Source organism: Ciona robusta, chromosome 11, assembly GCF_009617815.1.
Source record: "Ciona robusta chromosome 11, ASM961781v2".
Lineage (NCBI taxonomy): Eukaryota > Metazoa > Chordata > Ascidiacea > Phlebobranchia > Cionidae > Ciona > Ciona robusta.
In genome coordinates this window covers 7648410-7668703 of record NC_143245.1, presented here as the reverse complement: position 1 = coordinate 7668703, position 20294 = coordinate 7648410, and the positions used below count along the sequence as shown (strand labels likewise).

Below are 20294 nucleotides of genomic sequence, written 5' to 3'. Positions count from 1 at the left end.
TAATAACGGCTGATTAGTTGACTCTGTTGAATTTGCGCCCGCTACAAGTCACACAACTTAAATATACATATACGTACACACTTATATATATAGGGTAGGGGGAGACGGGGCACATCTAGCACATAATATCTTGATCGTGTTTTAAACAGTTAACAGCAGTCTATGGGAGTTGTGAGGATACGGTTTTATAATTCGTTGAATGTTTCTTGGTTTACTGCCGAATAGGACAAAAAATACAACGAAAGATGTCCCATCTTCCCCCACCCTACTATACATTTTAAAATGGGGGTAAATATGGAACGCTTTAAGTTACATTGGGCTCTCTGAAAAGTTAAATTCTCTTTGTGAGCAAAACTTTAAACGGGTAAGGTCGCAGGGAGACCAAACTCTCTCCTTCCATGTCTATATCGCATCCCGGCTCAAGCTCAATGAAAAACTTTCGAAACAAAGTAACTGTGATGAGGAATAACTCCATGCGTGCAAGTTGCTGCCCTAAACAACTACGGAGGCCGATGTTGAATTGCATCACGTGGTTTGACTTTACGAAGTTGCCCTCAGCGTCCAAGTGGCGATCAGGATTAAACTTGTACGGATCCTTCCATGTTTTCTCATCGTGATGTATGCCCCATATGTTGGTCATGATTATCGTATCTTTGGGTATGTTGAAGCCCATTAATGTCGAATCCCTTGACGCGCAATGGGGAACGGCTAGTGGAACGTTGGGGCGAATTCTTCCCATCTCCTATTAAGGAAGTGGTGCATGGTTAGATACCGTCGTTTATATTTAACCTAATCTTAAATGACACGGAACTAGCGCAGAGGATATGGATTCCAGGTTCGACACTGCTACTATTGCGGTTGGCGGACGTGTATTTCTTTGAACAAGATACTTATAGTAATTGGTACAACCGTGTTGGTCACTAATGGGTTGCCCAAATGATGAGATACACACAAAACAGGCACAAGGTCTATGAAACATAAAACCCGTGTTATAACGACTGTCGTTGTCACGCGAGGGTCGATTAATTTGACTCAAACGTAAACAACTTTCTCATTATTGGTTTTTCCACAACTGAAACAATCTAACCCTTTACCTGTATTACAGCTCTGGTGAAAGGCAACCTTTCCGCGAGCGCCAACTTCGGGATGCCATTCTCCCCTATTACGTCATCAATCTCTTTTTGCATCCTCCGTTGTACATCCGGGTATTTGCAGAGGAACAAGATGATCCAACAAGTTGTAGCGGACGTTGTGTCGGTTCCGGCAAGAAAAAGGTCGCGGACCTGTACCATTTCACAGCAACGGGGTATAAGTTATATATTTATATCGATACATTGATCTAAACGGGGAACTTAATTGGTGTAAACATCAATTCGCAATATTTTATAGCTGCTTAAAGTTTTCAACTTTCAAAGTGGGTTGGAACTTTTATATAGCGACACAACCACAGTTGTTGAAACACGACTACACTTAAAAACAGATTTACATTTAATTGGGAGAGAATAAGCGTGGTCGCTACACCTTTTATGTTCTCTCACTCACCATGGACACGAGTTGTTGGTCACTAAACGACGAATAAGTTTCCCAGTTCGGATCAATCTTCCCTTTGAAATCTTTATCGTCATTATCTTTGCTTACTCCGTTGCCATTTTGAAGGGGGTGGTTTTCTGATGGAGTTTCTGCGGAGAAGAAGAACAAAGATATTGAAATAATACATGGCTGACAGTTTAGATTCGACAACCCATTAAATTTTAATTAGGTGTTGTCCATAGCACACAAACCGCCGTTATACCAGCGTCGAGCCTCGATACTGTTAGCTATGGTCTCTAGAAGCAAGAACGCTAACCTGTGCATATATGGCGTCGGCAATTAATTAATTTACCTAATATGAACACTTTACCTGTTGCCTGCTTCGAGTTTTTTCGTTTACGTTTGTCCATCTCGTTCAGAAAGCTGTCGATGAAATCCCTCGGATCTGACGGGTCCCGGGTCTTGTCATGTTTCTTCACTTCTTTTAGATTTAGACTTTCCAGTTTAAGCCTTAAAGCTCTGCTGTCGTTGTGGACGCCACGGAAGAACGGGAGATGTTTCAAGTAAGGAGCGAATACGAGAATCCCGGCAAGCACTGTCGCTGTATTCGGCCTAAGCATCCATAAGATCATATCACGAAACTCTGGGCTGTCTTGCATCGTATTATGACCGAACACAATGTGTGCGATGGTACTCGATACTGCGATATATACTTCCTGGTCTAGCAAGACCGGAGCGCTCATTTTCGTTTCTAATCTGTCGCAAAGCTCCTCAGCGTACTGCAGAATGGTTGACTCGAGGACCCTTCGTCCCATCCCATGCTCTCTGAGCGTGTTGAGCCCGAAGCGACGTTGCTCTTGGTGGAAGGAGCCGTAAGCGATGGGGAAAAGCCCATACCCACCGCCCAATATCTCAAGGCCAAAAGGCGACGGTCGATCCAAGAAATCTTGACTTTTAACATAAGCCTCATGCGCTGCCTCGTAGCTGCCAATCACCAATACATCTTTGAAGCCAAGTCTCACCATACATACAGGGCCATATTCCTTGTTCCATTTTGTCATGACGTGTTCGGGATGTTTCCGAATTGACGTAATAGCCCCGATAAAGGGGAAACCCCGGGGCCCAGGGGGACTTCCCGGTGTCCTTTTATTCCAGTAATGCCACGTCACATAAAAGACGATAATAGACAGCGTTATAGTGCTGAACCATGCCCGTATGCAGCTCAGTAATATATCAAGCATCTTGATTCCAATTAAAGCCAATTAAAACTTCGGATATTTATTTAATACCACAGCGGAGCGGTAGTAGTTTTAACTGTATAAATATTAAAAGCGACAATTAAACTGCGCAATAGCAATAAAGAATCTATCTCTTTAAAAATGCGGAACCGATCGCGCATGGGATAGAATCCCTATAAAGCGGCGTATGTTTGCCGCTTGATTTACATATAATAAACTATATGGGGTTTTTAACCTTCGGGCTTATTCGTTTAAACCGAACGTGAAGATATACAAACAACATTTATCCCAAAGTGGTGGGCCCATTCTACCCAATCTCGAAACCGCATATATACTTTTATTCAGGACTACATTAAACAAGAACCACACAATATGCTTTCATTTTAAAATATTACTTTGCGGGACAATCGAAAAGTATTACAAAGTGGGCAAGGGGAAGATGGGACACCTTTTTTAAACAAAGAACACTCAAAGAACTATAAAACTATCCTTGCAACTCTCATGGACCGTTGTTAATTTTTTAAAACACGATCAGGATATTTGAATAATATGTGCTGAAGGTGTCTCGTCTTCTCCAACTGGGACGAGAAAGTTAAAAGAAAAGGTGTCCCATCTTACCCCACCCTACTGTATTTATTACGACTAAAGGGTTGTAACACTCGCTGCAATTGATGCGTGTTATGCTACTATACCAGCCTATCTCACTACTTCCACACAACTGCAACCAAATACCTGGCTTACTTGTTTTTAACGTTCTGGTTGATAACCTTCAACCAAGCAAACAAGTGCAACCGTTCTTTCCCCGACCTATAGTAACCTCTGTTCTGACCTAAGTTAACCTCGGGGGCGGAGCCTACGAAGTTAAACTTGGGCTTGTATCGGAAAGTACCTGCGATTTTTAAAGAATGCTTCATTGGCGTATCCTATACTGCTCGTTCATAAATAAACACCTTTAGGTTCTATTAAGCCAAGGTGTATAACGTGTCTGATTCCCGTGTCTGGTACCAAATGTGTGAAATACACAGCAGCAAACATTTATGTAAACCTTGAAGTTTATTTGCTATAACTTGCGTGTCCTTGGTATCTCCATCTATTTTGTTTGCGGTTTGACTGCGAGTAGCGGTGCAGTTCTGCTGCCAATATTAAAGCGTATTAAATTTAATAAGTTACTTGGTGTAAACATTATAAATGCACATATCGGTCGAATAAAGCAATTATAGCCCTCGAACAGACTGCTTGAATATTTAAAAAGTTGGTTTAGGGTGTATATGTACATACAGTTCCCTTTTTTTTGTTGATTGGGATACGCTACGTTGCCCGGCAACGTGCATAGAGTTGTAGTCTTCCTATCATGGCGATGCTTCCTATAGTAGTTAAGATTATAACCGGCAAATTTCGCCGATTGAGGATGTAACTCACCACAATCACTGACCTACCGTTATGGATTCTGTGTGTTTAATAATTTGTGTCAATACACCAAGTATGATGTTTGATGTTCTGTGTTTAATGTACGCGATTATATCGACGGAGTGCAAAACTATTTTTTTACAAATGCACATGCGCCACTATACTTCACGCATGCGCAGTGTTTCTATTTTTGCCAGAAATTCTATTTTTCGGAATACCTCTAAAACTTTGCAATGCTACCCCCATCGCAAAAGTTACATTTAACTATAACACGCCATACATCGCAGTTAAGTGCTCAAAATCGTGAACGTTGCATTGCAGTGTACTGAGCACAGTCAACCGCTACAGCAACAACGTCATCTCTGTTTTTAAACTTCAACAAAATTGTATGACGGTATGCATATAGTCTATTTATGAAATCTCTTTGATCTATGCGTTACTTTAATTTTTGAGAATACATTTTGTCATGGATTTTAGGTAAATAGTGAGGGTTAGAGTAAACAGGGGCGTGTACAATTTATACAAATTCTACAATTATTTAGGGTAATATGTGACTAAACGGTTTCAACTCCCCTAAAGTTTGTTAAAAAATCACTGCAGGCACCCGTACGTGGAACTTGCAGCCCTGACGTCAATTTACAGCAATGCGGTGAAAAAATAAAGTTCTGCAATTTTGCAATGAAGTATCGGCTGTGTTTTAGCTCAGATTCTATCAAAATAAACAAAGAATTATACACCACATGCAGTTTATTATTTAGTAAGTTTATATGACTTGAAAGTAGCGGTAGTTCGAGTCAAATATAGCCGAGAAATGCTTGCGTACGTGATTTGTTTTTAAACTAGATTAAAGGTGTGATGACTAATTTTGATGCTTTTACGTTAGACGGTCTTTTTATATGTTTCTAAATTGACACATATAATAATACCCCAAAGTTTACATTTATGTAGGAACGGTATTACTAATAACTTTACACTTTTAATGTTTCCGTGTTATATATATATATTGTTGTAAAGTTGTTTAGTCAGTGTTACCAGCGACTTTAGGTCCCCGCCCGCACATTCGTAACGGTTTAATATGGTGAGGCTACATAACTTAGCTAACATAATCAAAGTTTTTAGTTTCCTTAGAAGCACTGCACTCAATCTGTACTAAAATGAATGTTGTTGTTTTTAATTAAGTATTTTATTATTATTGCCTCAAAATGGATGAGTTCTCACAAAACATGGTAGTTCTGAAGAGAGATGAAAAAGACATGCTGCTTACAAATAAGGACCCGCATTTATCACATTTATTTGGTGCGCACTTTTGATATTTTGTACCTTTTTGTTGTGTTAAACTTATAGAAGAATTATCAGTACCAGTGTATACCCCTAACTACTGTTGTGGCCCAGATGATAAATAAGTTACGTTTATTTATTCCTATACTTAATAACGGTAGTAAAGAATCCACCTTATACATGTTGTGATTAACCTGTAACACACAATTGTTTTACAAGGTTTTGGTTATACAGAACTTCGATATATATACCTGTAAACATTGACAAAATATGTATATATCTATTATCTATTACTTTTTTAATGTTTTTTCCATTTTCTACAAGGCTCAATATCTTGTCAGAAAGTCATATTCTGCACACTGGACGTGATGTAATAATATTTCCCCATCACCACTCAATATAGTGAAAAACTATTATCCAACTTCTTTAACTCCTAGTATAAATTGTATTTCATACATGTATTTACATGCTCTATATTTAAACTGTTCCAAATTTAGACCACTCTGGCCCAAGGACTCCAAACTCTGTGTCTGCAAACCCCAGCCAGTCATCCATGGAGGTAGAAGGAAGCTTCACTGAGGCAAACAATGACGATTATCAACTATTTGAAGAACAAGGGGGATCTTATATGCCAGGTAACAAGGGGGTGATATTTTATGTATGGTTTGCTTTCAGGGTTTTGTTAAAAAAGCCAATCCTATTGTAACAGGCCACCCAGGGCCTAAATCTAATGTCCCATGGAGTTTAACTTTGCGGAACTTCACCCATATAGTATAGAAGCAGCCACCTGCAGCTAGATTACATTCATTTTAAATATTGTTGCTGCTAGTAATATTATTAGAAACCAATTAGCGTGCCTGGTAGTTTAAAATCATAAAAATTTGCCAGAAGTTCATTTATATTGTTGACTGTTGTTATAAAGTATATATTTGTTTTTTTATGTATTTTTTTATTTGGAATTTAAATAAAACATAGTTACAGTCATAGCTAAAGCTTATACACTAATTAATGAATGCATGCAATATTCACAGCCATAAATTAAGCAGTTAGATTGTCTCTTATTGCTAGTTTGGTTGTGTTTCTTTCAGGTCATTTGTTATTTATTACAAAAAAGTCCTATGTTATTTATTACAAAAAAGTCCTATAACTATACTTGTTACTTTAATTATCAATTTAAGTTCAATCACCTTGAAATTTTTTAGTTTACATCAAACAAGTTAAGAAAGAACATTTAACCCTTTCATTGCCTTTTTTTATAAGATTGTCCAACCAGTTCATTAATGTGTTTAACTGCTGTTGTTGTTCATATTATATTGAATGTGCTTATGCGTGATTACATCATGTGTATCCTCAATGCTAGGAAGTGGATATTGGATCTTGATTTAAATTGGATTGAATGCAAAGTTACTAGAAAGATAGAAGTTTCTCCTCACAATTTATGGGTAGTTTTGTATACCCCACACACACATGGTGTATTTGTACACCTCATGCTCACTGTCGAGTTATAACATAGGTGTCTTCTTATACACTAGGCATATATAATGTATTTATACACCTCATGCTCACTGTCAAGTAATATGATTGATGTCCTTCAAGCCTCCATATACACTCACACTTTCACCTAAGCAATGCATTCTCAAAATTGATATCTAAGTTCAAGAATTTATTTTAACACCCATTATCTTTCCAGAGTTTTCTCCCGATTCATCCAACCTTATAATTGACACTGGTAGTAGAGAAGGCTACAACAACAACAATTGCACTCAGCGTGATTCTGCCATTGCCACTTCGAAAGCTAAAGGTGAGGATGCATTTTCAAACAGCATCACAGACTACAGTGCAAGCAATCAATTTAGTGTCACTCATAAAATATGTGGCACCTGACCACCTATTATAGCTATGGTCTATTTAGTTGGTGGCAATTTATTCACCATAACTTGTAAGTAATATTCAATTAAGTTGGTTTATTTTTTTCATTTTGCATTTAGGGCGGCACTTTACAATGCAAAGTTGCAACTAATTTTACTATTTTACTGTTACATTTAACAATACTTAAAAAACATTGCATAAAGTCTTCAGTCTGCAAATTTGCAAACTATCTTTTTTTCTCCAGATAAACATATCAATGTACATATATCACATAGTATTGGAATTCTTATATTTTGGTCTCCTAATATTTAACCTCTAATTTTTGCATTTCCAGATTTTTCCCTGCATTGCAAGACAGAGACGAACAATGGAAACCCATATTCTGTGTAAGTGGTCGATGGTTGATGTTCCCACTGTACCTTGTGGCTTGTTCATATAGAGTTTGTAAAGTGTTATATGGGCAGTATGACAAAAGGTTAACAACCTATACACCATGGTTCCCAAGCTTCATTGAGTCTCATATACCACATATTTGATACAATGTTCTTATATTATATAACATTTTTATTTAGTAAATTGCTGTTAAAATCCATGCTGTATTAAGTGAAATGGTTTGGTTAAACTTGAGTGACAGTCTAGTTCAGTTTAAGGTTGTTAATTTTTATCTATTAGCCTAACATTATATTGTGGAAATTGATGCACAATGGGACCGGAGATTTAAGCAGAGTTATGGTTAGCCTTTCTATTGGTCGCTATTACCCTGAAGGTGGGAACCCATACACTTTTTTACTATTTCTTTTAATCATTGCAGCTCTGATGTTCCCAGTAGTGCATATGTTCGTGAAAACAAAGGGTTTGTCGTCGGTTTTTCAAAGCGTGATTTGAACCGAACTTCGCATAAGGTGATAAATGTTGTACATTGTCTTACTATTAAACAATATGTTTGTAAGCACCGTCGCAGCAAAAAGGGGGGGTTTAAAATTGCATTTTTACAAAAATGATCTTGACCCTGGCTCGCCACTATTTGCACATGCCTACTTTACTGTTTTTATTACTGTTGTTTAATATTACCTGTTTTAATTTACTTCAAAGGTGCTTTAGCAGTATATATATATATATATATATGTGTGTCTTTGATATCTTACTCTTAGCTATAATTTTCTTACAGCAGAAAAATATCTTATTGTCTGTATTTGAGGGTATTACATCAGTACATTTATAACAGCATTGGCACCAAAGTTCAACTGGATGGGAAGCATGGATAGTTAGACATAAACAAATTTTGGTTCCTAATGTTTGCTGATAGAAATACGACTGATAATTATAAACATATACTTCCATGTAGACCTCACAGAGCAACGCCCCGAACCTCACGTCCAAACAACCCCGCAGTGCCTCCCCTCCACCAGATCACTACAACATGCAGCTACTAGCACACAGTGCACAACAGCAACAACAACTTCTGCAGAAGGAGAAGAAAAAAGAAGCCACGTTTAGACACGGAAGCAGCAACGCGCTACAACAACTAGCAATCAAAGCAAGCTTGAGACAAGACCATAGTGACGACCACGCACCTGATTCTACATTTAAATCAGAATCAGTCTTCTCGTACCCGTTTTCTGCCAACCAAGTATCCACCGCGCGTACAACACAAACTGTGCCCTTTATTAAAACAACTCCTCAGTCGTATACTGTCCAACAGTCATCCACTCGTCAGATAAACAACACAATACCGATCCCTAATCCTTATGGTGGTTGGAGCTTCATTGACTCCTCAAAGGAAGTAAAACACGCATCAGACATCACTTTTGCCCATCAAGACAGCCCTGTGTTCATCCTCCAACAAAACGAAGCAGCCAGGTCAACTCCCAAGCTTGAGTTCCTTGGTCTTCCGGAAGAGAGAAAACCTCCTATGATCACTCTCCCACCCAAAACAACGATCGAACCGGAGCTGAAAAGCCCATTAGATCATCCTGAACATCAGTTGGACAATCAGCAAAGGAGCAGGTTCTTTTCCACGGAGTCAGTTACAGGTAGCGTGAGCGAAACTGCTCTTGATGACGAAGCCCCAATAAACGATCGGGATAAACAAGCAGCTGCTGCTCTCAGAGTCCTCCTGGAGCAAAGTGAGAAGTCGACACCTGACGATCACATGAAGAGCAGAATCTTCTCTAAAAGGTTGACGCAGATCAAACAAGAAGAACGGACTACGCGAACCACCCCTCCCCCTGCGTACGATCATTCACTACAAAATGAACAACTCATCCAGCAATATGTTCAGTTCCAACCCAACAGTGAAACGATGTGCCAACCCCCTTCCAATGTTAATCCTGCTTACCAACACTGCTTACCAGCAGAAGGTTCAGTGAAGCAAGAACCCATCAGCCCAATGACAACATTCTGTCCATCTGCCATCAACTTTTCAAACTCGAAAAATGTCCAAAAACTTTCCAATACACCTGATGCAATGTATCAACAGATGATGGAGACCGAGATATTAGATTCAAGGTAAGGCGAAAGTGGTTTCATTATTGAAAAATCTTTTGGATTTTAATGTGTATAGGTATCATAATTTAAATTATTCTTGTAATTGTATTGCTTAGGATTGCATTTGGACATGTGGTACCATCTAGCATGCTAATGTGCTGTTTTTAATATGGATGGTATTACATATGTCAGGACTTGTATGTGCTATGCAAAAATTAGATTGACAGCTCCAACCCCCAACCCTTTAAGTAATAAAAATGGGTTACTGTCAATAATGACATCCATATTAAAAACAGCAATAAAAATGGGTTACCTAAATTGTTTAGTAGCAAAAATGGTTTACCTAAAATTTTCAGTAATAAAAATGGGTTACCTAAAATTTTCAGTAATAAAAATGGGTTACCTAAAATTTTCAGTAATAAAAATGGGTTACCTAAAATGTTCAGTTTAACTTACAAAACATTACACCCATGTGTAGAAAAGCTAGTAAATATTTCCCTACTTTTTTTTACAGGAATCCAATCCTTTCTCAATGTACAGAGGCAAATACTTATGTCAGCAACCAAAATGAAAGTGGAAATTTCACACCAAACCGTCCAGTTATGCTGGAAACTACTTTACATACTCCAATCTCATCCCCTGTTAAGGTTAGGCTTATTTATCATTGTTATATTGAGTAAGAACTTCTTAGGGAATATGGTGTTAAGTCTACATAAGTGTTGACTGTTGACAAATACTTGTAACATTGGTGTTCAAGTTTTTTATATATATAAGAGTATTATTATTAATATATACCTCCAATAACATAGTTACTTGTTTTGATAATCTAGGCTAGGCAAACTCTTAGTTATCAATACGAACTACTTTATCTATATACTTAAGCAAATAATACCACACTCCTACATTAACCACATAGTATTGCTAATCTCCAAGGCAGACATTTGCCAACCCTGCCTAGACATGTGTTATTCATAATAGTTTTAACCTTACTCCAGCATATTCATGTCATTCCATAAACCTTACCCAATGTACAGCAGGTGGTTCCCGGCAAGCCACGTCGTAGCAGTAGCAGTGGTAGTTCTGGCCACAGAAACTCTGATGGAAGTCTCACATGTACGTTGTGTGGTCATTCCTTCCGCAGCGCACCTGCTCTTAATGGCCACATGCGTGTGCACAGTTCAAATGACAAAAAAGTAAGTTTCGTTGCAGAAATAGTAGCAAATTTTCCCACCTAACATTTATAATGGCTAGCCTATCTGTGTGAAATAAGCCCTTGCTTTTAATTTTCCATTTTCAAGGATATTAAAGGACTGGGCCAACTCTGGGCTTTGTGTTGCAGAAATAGTAGCAAATTTTCCCACCTAACATTTATAATGGCTAGCCTATCTGTGTGAAATAAGCCCTTGCTTTTAATTTTCCATTTTCAAGGATATTAAAGGACTGGGCCAACTCTGGGCTTTGTGTTGCAGAAATAGTAGCAAATTTTCCCACCTAACATTTATAATGGCTAGCCTATCTGTGTGAAATAAGCCCTTGCTTTTAATTTTCCATTTTCGAGGATATTAAAGGCCAACTCTGGGCTAAATCCCAAGTTCCCTGGTCTGCCTTTTATAGGACCTCACCCATATAGAATAGCACACATATGTTGAGGTAAAGCCTAAATCCCACAGCCTATTAGTAATAAATGTTTGATTATTTTACTGAGCTGTTCCTACATTATTATCTCAGCAGGCCAAGGATATTACTTCTTCCCGTGCAGAATTCGCATTGAAACCCAACATCCCGTCATCTATTGCAAAGCTTCCACAAAGTGAATATATATTTCCCAACAACCCACCACTAAATGGAGGCTCACTGCATTACTCCACCAACACCAATGTGATTCAATCACCGTTTGTGTTGAGTTCTGTGGGTTCGAAAGTTGACAATCAACCACATAATGGATTGCTAACAATGGCCACTGCTGCTTCACTGCTTAAAACAGATCCTGCGCGATCTGAATACAACATGTACCAACCACAGGCCATTCCACAAGCATATGTCATGCAGTCTGGCATGCTTCTACAACAGCCTACCATGGTAAACATGTTGGGTCAAGGGTTTAACGAAGTCCAGAACTTTAAAACTGATAACGTACAAGTAGGGGTTGCACAGAACGTCCCATACAACCCACTTTACCCTACACAAACTTTACCATTAAGGAATCTCAACCTTCCAGTCTCCAACTCCACACAGCATGGGTTAATACCTCCTGATATGCTGCTGGGTAATCCACAAATCAACCAGGAAAGAGAGACCTTAACCCCACAGACATATGTAGTGGAGCAACCACAAAAACTTGTCTCAGACATGCCCTTCCCTGCTCAATACAACGCACAAGGATTAATGGGCACGAACTCTCTCTCCCAACTTGCTTCCATTGCTGTAGCAACAGCAAACAGGGACCAACTCCAGGACTTTGGGATGCAACATGAAATCCAAGGACACTTCATCCCAAACGAGATGCACAACTCAGTAAATGAATCGATTCCCTCCAACAGTGATGAGTGGATCGCTACAGGGCAACAAAACCAACCTCAACAACCTCAAGCTTTATACGATGACTCCCCAGTGACGCAGGAGACTTCATCCCCCATCAGATCTGGACACGATCCGTTTATTCTCCCAGTGACAGTACCTGTGCATCACAAGCCACAGGACTATAACCAATATGAGTCATCAATTGAAGAGCCAGCTAGCTACAACAGAGTAACGTGGTGTGATCGTCCTATTTCCATCAGCACATCACCTTTCTCTTCATATGATGATCCACTGATGCGGGAAGCAGTGAACGTTGCGAACCCGAGCAAGATCCTTCCCAACTCCATGATGGGAGGAACTCCTACAGGATCGATGTTCGGAAGCACTAGTCGTCCGTTTCGTCAACGCCATCACAGCGAAGGCTCGCATCTCATCAAGGCTTCTAATGAAAGTATCTTGAAGCAGATGTTACACAGCCCTGTTCCTGCTGTCAAGCTACGGCTCAATAAACCAGCTGAAAAAGACAGTCAATCAAATAGGTTGGTTGACACCGACACCAAATTGCAAGCGAGCGTTGCAGGAAACACTGTGAACGTAACAGCAACTCATAATGCAAAGGAAAATAAAACAACTGTTGAAAAACCGGCGGCAAAAACTAGAGAGGCGGAAATTTGGGCTGAACCAAAACCTGTCCAACAGCGTCGTGTTCGACGCAGACGACATTCTGCTGACTGCAGGTTGTTAAAGTCAAGCTCGTATTTATACCATCCTAAGCACGAAGTAGTTCGTCCAACACACCAGGGTTTGTCACCTATTCGTAAACCGAGCGTCATGCGTTCAGATTCGAGGGTGCGACACAAACCACCCCCTTTAATTATACCTTCAAGCGTGAATACTTTTACACCTCTCTCTGGAGCGCATTCTCATTTCTATCAAAGCCACCTTCGGCACAGAAGAAGGTAAGTTGGTTAATAAGCTTAACGATAACATGAAATACCTTTGGGGCCCTGAAGTGACATTCCACCCTAACTTTTAGAACAGAGATGACATACTAGCGTCCTAGTTTAAGCCTAAAACCGCGTTTACGCTGCGTTTTACATTTTCCTAATTATGTCTCAATGTCTGTAACAATTAACAACACTTATAAAAGTCATGAGGATATGGATACGGTTATACTTATATAGCCTTAGCCTATGCTCTGTTCACACCATATAAGACAGTAAAAGGGAATGTAAACATGAAGTACCTCATCCCAACTTTGTAAGTTTTAGATTATAATTTTAAAATATTAAATAATCATCCCAAACCAAACCTTACAGAACAAGTGGAGATAGCAATTCAAGTTATAATGGTGGTAACGATAAGATCCCCCCCTACACCCCACCACCCATGTTAAGTCCCATAAGAGCTGGGTCGGGGCTTTACTGTACAACTCCTGTCACCCCTTCTGTGAAGTTTCTACGGCAAAGTGAGTAACTAAATATGTTTTTGGACCTTTTTTCGAAATTTTTATGTTTTGTAATTATTTTAACTTTAAAGTATTTAAGTAAGCATTTAAATTACTTTTTTTGACTTTTTTTTAATTTTTATGCTTAGTGATTAATTTATTTTTTCTTCATTTTTGCAAAAGTGCCAGCAGTACCTTGTGGTTAATAGGAAAGCCCATTGTTATCTCCACTTTATAATATCACAGTCTTTTAACATTATATCTTTCATGCTAACATTGCTAACCATATCGTAACCACAGATATTACAGTATTGTAACATTGCATCTTAACCACAGTGAGCTTGGAGACAATCCCTCCCATAATAGAGGAAGATGAAAGTTTGGAAATGGATGATGAATGTATTAGGTCAACTGAACCGTAAGTTTCATTTGGTGGTTTGCTAAAAACCAGGGCTTTCCAACTTTTTGCTCCTTCCAATCTCCTAAAATTTTCCACAACTCTTCACAGTTAATGGTATAACTTGTGCAGTACTTTTTGTAAAATTGATGAACTTTCGGCGACCCCTGGAGTTTTTTATGATACCACAATTTTTGAAACCGCTAGTTTAAAGGGCCTAAACACACCCACGTCACTTTTATTTTTTATGGTAAATTCATAAAGCGACCGTTTTATTGATTCCAAAAATACTTTGCTTATCAAAATTGGTCCAGTATAGGCGGAGATATTCGTCCTCAAACAGTGATCTCTAGCGCTATCTTTTTTTTACTACGAGCTCCGTGATTGTGACGTAGGAACGTACTAGTCACGTGACTGATTCATTCGTAAAAGCGAAACCTGCGTTTTTTTTGTGCTTTTTTGCGTTTTTTTTGTGCTTTTTTGCGTTTTTTTTGTTCTCTCGTTTTTCGTTAAAAACACTGCCTCTCGCCTTTCTGAATGAGAGCGGCCACGCTTCAACAATTTTGTTACGTGTTTGTCACGTGGGTAGTACACTTCTCAATTTTTTTCGCCACGCAACTTTCAAATCAGTTTTTTGAATTTCACGGTGTTTGAGCTGGAATATCTTTGGTTATACAGAACCAATTAAAACAAGTAAGGTGTCGTTGGAATTAGAAAAACACACTCTATCGATTAAAGCGAAGTACATTTGAGGTGTGTTTAGGCCCTTTAAAATCTAATAACTCTTACACTAGGGTTACAAAGTGCTTAATATCAACAAACCTATAGTTGTAGATAACATAAAAGTGTAAAATTACAGCGATATTTTATTTGCAGCAAAATAAACATCGGGCTTCGATTCCAAGCTAACCTTCCAAATCGAGGTGAGTTGTCATTAATATTAGTAATTGGGGTAATGGGCCAATTCTGGCATAAATCATAAGACCTATGACTTGGCATACGTGACCTTACCCACATAGAATAATATGGTATCATTACTGGTATTATAAAATGTAGTTCTTTTTTTCAATACATGCAAAGTGCAACCTATTAACTTTATTACTGGGTAATTAACTCTAGCAGCATGTAGAAGTAAAATAAGAATTATAATTATGGTACGAATGAAACAAAATAAGTTCACTTCACGCTAACCTAGTTTTTAGGAAATAGAGACAACAATCATGTTTTGACCCACGCAGAAAATCCATCGAACAAATTAAAGTTAAAACACAAGGCAGATCGAGTATGGGACCGTGTTCCAAATGATGAACAAGTGGAAACACACTGTGAGTGATCATATTAACACTTTTGTCGCAGCTTTAATTTTATAATTATGTCATTAACGATAACGCTATCAATTTTATAATTTCATTATCAAAATTTTAAAAAAGTTCAATTTAGAAAAGGTAAATTTTTTAACTTGCATTTTTTTTAATATAACATTTTTTAAGTTTAATTTCCTAATTTAATTTACAAAAGTTACAAAAAATATTTTTTATTAGAAATGATTTAAAAAAGTTCAATTTCTTGCAGTGGAAAACTTGATGGAGTTATCATGTTCGGCTGTTGTGATGCATGGTGGTGCCAACAAGGAGTACGCGATGCACTGTATGTCTAAGAATAAAGGAGATATTCTGGTGGGTGAAGTGTGATATGAAATATTTGGATAATAAATAAACCATATGACATGTAACATGTATAGTTGTTACTTGTTTTGATTTGTAACAGAATCGGGGGGGACATTGTAAAATTACAGTTGATTTGGTAAGAACCCTAAGTCTAAAATGTCATTTTTTCCTTCGGTTAACTGTCAAATGTTTTCCATCGACCTAGAAAAGAAATAACTTTACTCTTTGTCTAAAATTACATTCGTCAATCACGAACCAAACTTCATCTTGGGGGGAAATAGTAAAATTGAAGCTAATATGGTGAATGAAATAATATATTTGAAAACCCTTGGTCTAAAATTTTATTTTTAATTTTTCTCAGTCAACTGTGAAGTGTTTACTGAGGGTTAAAGGGAAACCCCCTCCAGCCCCCACAGCTCCAGGTAAACACACGGGAACCCCATGGACCCCTCATGAGGTAAAGATGTTCGATTGTGGAATGCTGGAACACAGGAAGGATTTCTATGTCATCTCAAAAATGGTATCTGGCTTGTTTCTGATTTTTAGTCCTTTCAATGAAAATAGAGTTTAACAAAGTGTGTGGTCCTAAACAAGTCTTAAAAAATGAGAGTTAAATATGTCATCTTAAAGATGGTATTTTGTTTTTATTTCTCTTGTGGTTTTTACTTTTTTGTATTTAGTCTTTTAAATAAAAAGATTTAACAAAGTATCTGGCACTAAACAATTATTAGAAAATATAGTAAAACTCATGAAATATTTTGAATTTGGGTAAAAAAAATAAACATTTCTTACAAACAACCAAGTTTAGATTGTTGTAACAAAAACTAATAAAAAGGGTTGCAGTTAAATTTATAGTTTAAGATGACAGAAAACATGATGAACATAAAAGTCACTCTATGTACCCTTAACGTGAAATTTTCACCTATGTACCGAATACCGATACAGTGTCACCCCTGTTTTAAAAGTCACCCCTAAGCTTACCCCACCATCCCTAGGTAAAAACGCGCAGCACATCTGAATGTGTAGATCGATATTACCACATCGTGAAGAGGAATCGAAGGAAGATCCAGCGTCCTCGTCGGTACAGAGGGGAGGAAGGGGATGAGAAAATGATCGTAACTCGTCTCGCAACATCCAACCATCAAGAGATGAAGGAAATCCTGAGCGCTTCAGCTTCTTCATCAGATGATGAGCGATGCGGGAATAATGTAAGTTGTACTGAAGGTTTTGAACAGATGTGCTGTAACTACCAGGCTTACTGTATAGTAGGGTGGGGGAAGATGGGACACCTTTGACACATAATAACTAAATATCCCGATCGTGTTTTAAACAATTAACAACGGTCTATGGAAGTCGTGAGGATAATGTTTTATAAAAAATCGTTAAATGTTTGTTTACTACCAAATTGGAAAAGAAAATAGATTGAAAAGGTGTCCCATCTTCCCCCACCCTACTATATTACTCGAAATTGCTGTAAAATAATTGTGAAATACATTAAAATGTAAGTTTTTTCTGTGAAAGATGTCGGAATAAAGTTCTACTGAAAATTTAGATTCTTTTCTGAAGATTACTTAAAAATTAGATTACTTTGTGATACGAATCAATTACATATTTACACCCAGGCCTCACAAGACCTCCCATGGCAAATCCCTGTCACCATGCAACAACAACATAACGTACAATCAAGACTCAACATTTCTTCAAATGCTTCAATGAAGGCAATCAGAGCAAACACAGGTACAATATAACTGTAGTGTGGATAAAGAGAGTTAATTTGAAATCAGCTTTATTTTACTCGCTTTTAATATTCTTGAATTTTCCACACAGCTTTTTTATGTGTAAAAGCGATATATATACTCTATATATAAATAATAAGCGATATATATAAATTAGTGCTCTCAGCAACCCCTGGTCTGTTACGCGACCCTCAGTTTAGGAAGCCCCCCTTTAAACAAAATAATAACTGTGAAATATACCTTGCATGATAGGCACTGGCACAGCCAGAAAAAAAATAAGAGGTTTCAATCAAAAAAATTTCAAAAATAGTTTTTTCAAATTAATTTTTTTTTTGGTTAAAAGGGGGGGGGGGTCGCGATACCCTAAACCCCCCCATGGCTGCGCCACTGATGATAGGGTTATAATCAGTCAACCCACACAGTTGATTGCTCACTTCTTGGGTAAAATATTAATCTTCCCCTAGTTCGTTCATACCCGAAGATAGATAGTCCATCACCGGCCGCATCTCCAGCATCCGTTGCTTCATCCGATGATCCTCCTCCTCAGATCTTCTCGTGTCCCGTCTGCGGAAAGTCATTTGCTAAGGTAACTTTATATTCAAGTCTATGTGTCGTAACAAACACCTGTGTTATTATGGCTGTCCTTTTCCGGCATCGCGAGGATAAACGTAGTTTTATTCGTTCATGTATTCATGTGGTTGAACGTGAATTTTTAAAAGACAGTTATTTCAGCAGAGGAACATTTTAACAACACACAGTTCAGCAGAACATACATTACAGACATTAGATTTCTGTTAAAATCATGGTAAACTTTATCCATGAAATAATAACCATGCTTGTTGGGAGAACTCTAATTACCATTATTCAGCACAACACATACATCTGTACATGCAAACTTCATCACAACCTTCTCATTAAATGCAGGTTAAAAGTCGTAACGCTCACATGAAGACACATGGGAAGCACGCGCAAGAAAAACGGAGGCTTCGTGAAGAGGAGGCGAGGAAAAGATCCGAAGCGCTCCAACAACACCCCCCTTCACGGAGCACAACAGCGTTTAATCTTCCGAGTTTCAAAGCTCCCACTGTGACAAACCCGCCTATGTTACCCCCTCCCCACCCAAGCGGGATGAACCACCCGTACCCAAGGTTTGGGGGGAATATTTAATCTCAAGCAGGGGTGGATTTATACGGAACCATCTAAACCCCATTCTGGAAGCTCGGTAAAAATTTGAAGTATACCTCAGCTGTATACAGTACTTTCAATGTCTTTAAACCCAAATTGCAATCTTTAATTGATTATCTGAAATAACTTATAATTTCAGAATCTCTGGTTTTATAAATCCAGCCCTGACTTTGGTTTTGTTCCACACAGTCATGCATAGCCCTCTATATATGTGCCATACCTTTTAAATGTTCCAATTTTTCTTTTATTTCTGACTGAAACACAGTGTTGAGTGTTGGGGGTTTGAATGCAATGAACTGATGTGAGACTCAGGTATTGATGTATAAGATTAACCGTAATTTTCCAAACCATGAGGAGCAGCCTACGGTACACTCTTAATTTTAAGTAACCCATATGATACAGAAGTTCCAGTTCTTTGTTGTTGTTTTTTTAATGAAATGACTTTTTATCACGCTGCCTTTTATCAAATAACTTCTTTTTATTTCTTTTCTAATCTTCAATTTAGTTTCTTTGTCTTTACACGATTATGTTGTTATTTGGCTTTTATGAATTAGGCAAGTCTAACTACAAACGCCTATGCTGATGCTTGTATATATTATACATAGCTTATACATTGGTGTGTACGAACTAATGCGCTCAAAGTTGTAGCAATTGCATGTTAGATCTAGCACCCCAGCCTTAGTAATGAGATCTTAAGTTCAAATGGATATCTTGTCTTAATATCATTATTTTACATCTTAAATGCACTTCCATATTCGCTTGGTAATTTCCAACCATGTATAGCTATATTGTTTTATGCATTTTTTACTTGTTCAATTACATAATAACACCCTATGGGGGTTTTGCTTTGCAACATGACAATGTCAAAAGCAGTGATTCTGGTTTCACTGACGTCATAAACTTACAAACAATGCAAATTATGTCTTATTGATCAATCTGCATTAGAATATCAACCGATGGACGTTTGACCATGTTAACTGCATTTAGTGGAGTGTAAAAATACAGTTAAAAACCAGAGTACTCTGGTTAAAATTAATGTAGAACAGAATGTGCATCGGCCTATGCTTTTAATTGCTTGATTAAATATCCCACGCGCGTGGATATTTTCACACTAATTAATAACCGACATAACAATCTTTATTACTGTTTCCAAATAACGAAAACCAACATAAAGTGAAGCTGGCGAAAAAGTAATCCCGCGCCATAATGCTCCCCAATTACATGATTTACTATTTCTATGAATTAAATCAACGCACGAATTTAAATTTGTTTTGTCGTCGCTATGCGTCATCGCTTTACGTTTGTGTGTGACAAGTTTAAATTCCGTCGGTTCAACTGTCGTTTTGTATTTATTCTTAGTGAAAGTAAATGCGTGCAATAAATATATTGAAGCGCCTAAAAGCTTACCAGTAATAACAAGACGGATATAGTCGGCTATGCAGAATCTTTTGCATTTTGCAAAAGTCCGTGTACGTTGTTCCGCTTATTTTTATACTGCGTCGTTCCATATGTTGGTCATTTTTGTTGCGGTAT

At 37.9% G+C, this 20294-nt stretch overlaps 2 protein-coding genes across 4 annotated transcripts; one reads left to right on the top strand and one right to left on the bottom strand.

Annotated features, from left to right (window-relative positions):
* Nucleotides 1-13: 13 nt before the first annotated feature.
* Nucleotides 14-2891, bottom strand: LOC149729009 (cytochrome P450 2D15-like). The gene is made up of 4 exons (XM_089887532.1): nucleotides 1901-2891; nucleotides 1543-1679; nucleotides 1095-1283; nucleotides 14-742 (listed from the first exon to the last, which is right to left on the bottom strand). Exons 1-4 carry the CDS (start codon nucleotides 2769-2771, stop codon nucleotides 332-334), a joined length of 1608 nt encoding a protein of 535 aa, XP_089743658.1. The 5' UTR covers nucleotides 2772-2891; the 3' UTR covers nucleotides 14-331.
* Nucleotides 2892-4828: 1937 nt separating this feature from the next.
* On the top strand, nucleotides 4829-19678 carry LOC149729008 (uncharacterized). Of its 3 annotated transcripts, none has more exons than XM_089887516.1 (19): nucleotides 4829-5471; nucleotides 5951-6088; nucleotides 7144-7254; nucleotides 7657-7708; nucleotides 8134-8224; nucleotides 8668-9830; nucleotides 10324-10456; nucleotides 10847-11002; nucleotides 11538-13288; nucleotides 13649-13797; nucleotides 14113-14194; nucleotides 15050-15096; nucleotides 15412-15498; nucleotides 15746-15849; nucleotides 16202-16360; nucleotides 16836-17048; nucleotides 17463-17577; nucleotides 18041-18162; nucleotides 18501-19678. In XM_089887516.1, exons 1-19 carry the CDS (start codon nucleotides 5378-5380, stop codon nucleotides 18741-18743), a joined length of 5010 nt encoding a protein of 1669 aa, XP_089743642.1. In that variant the 5' UTR covers nucleotides 4829-5377; the 3' UTR covers nucleotides 18744-19678. The 3 variants fall into 3 exon arrangements, with proteins under 3 accessions (XP_089743642.1, XP_089743641.1, XP_089743640.1); XM_089887515.1 differs by having other exon boundaries at nucleotides 10844-11002; nucleotides 11541-13288; XM_089887514.1 differs by having other exon boundaries at nucleotides 10844-11002.
* Nucleotides 19679-20294: the final 616 nt, after the last annotated feature.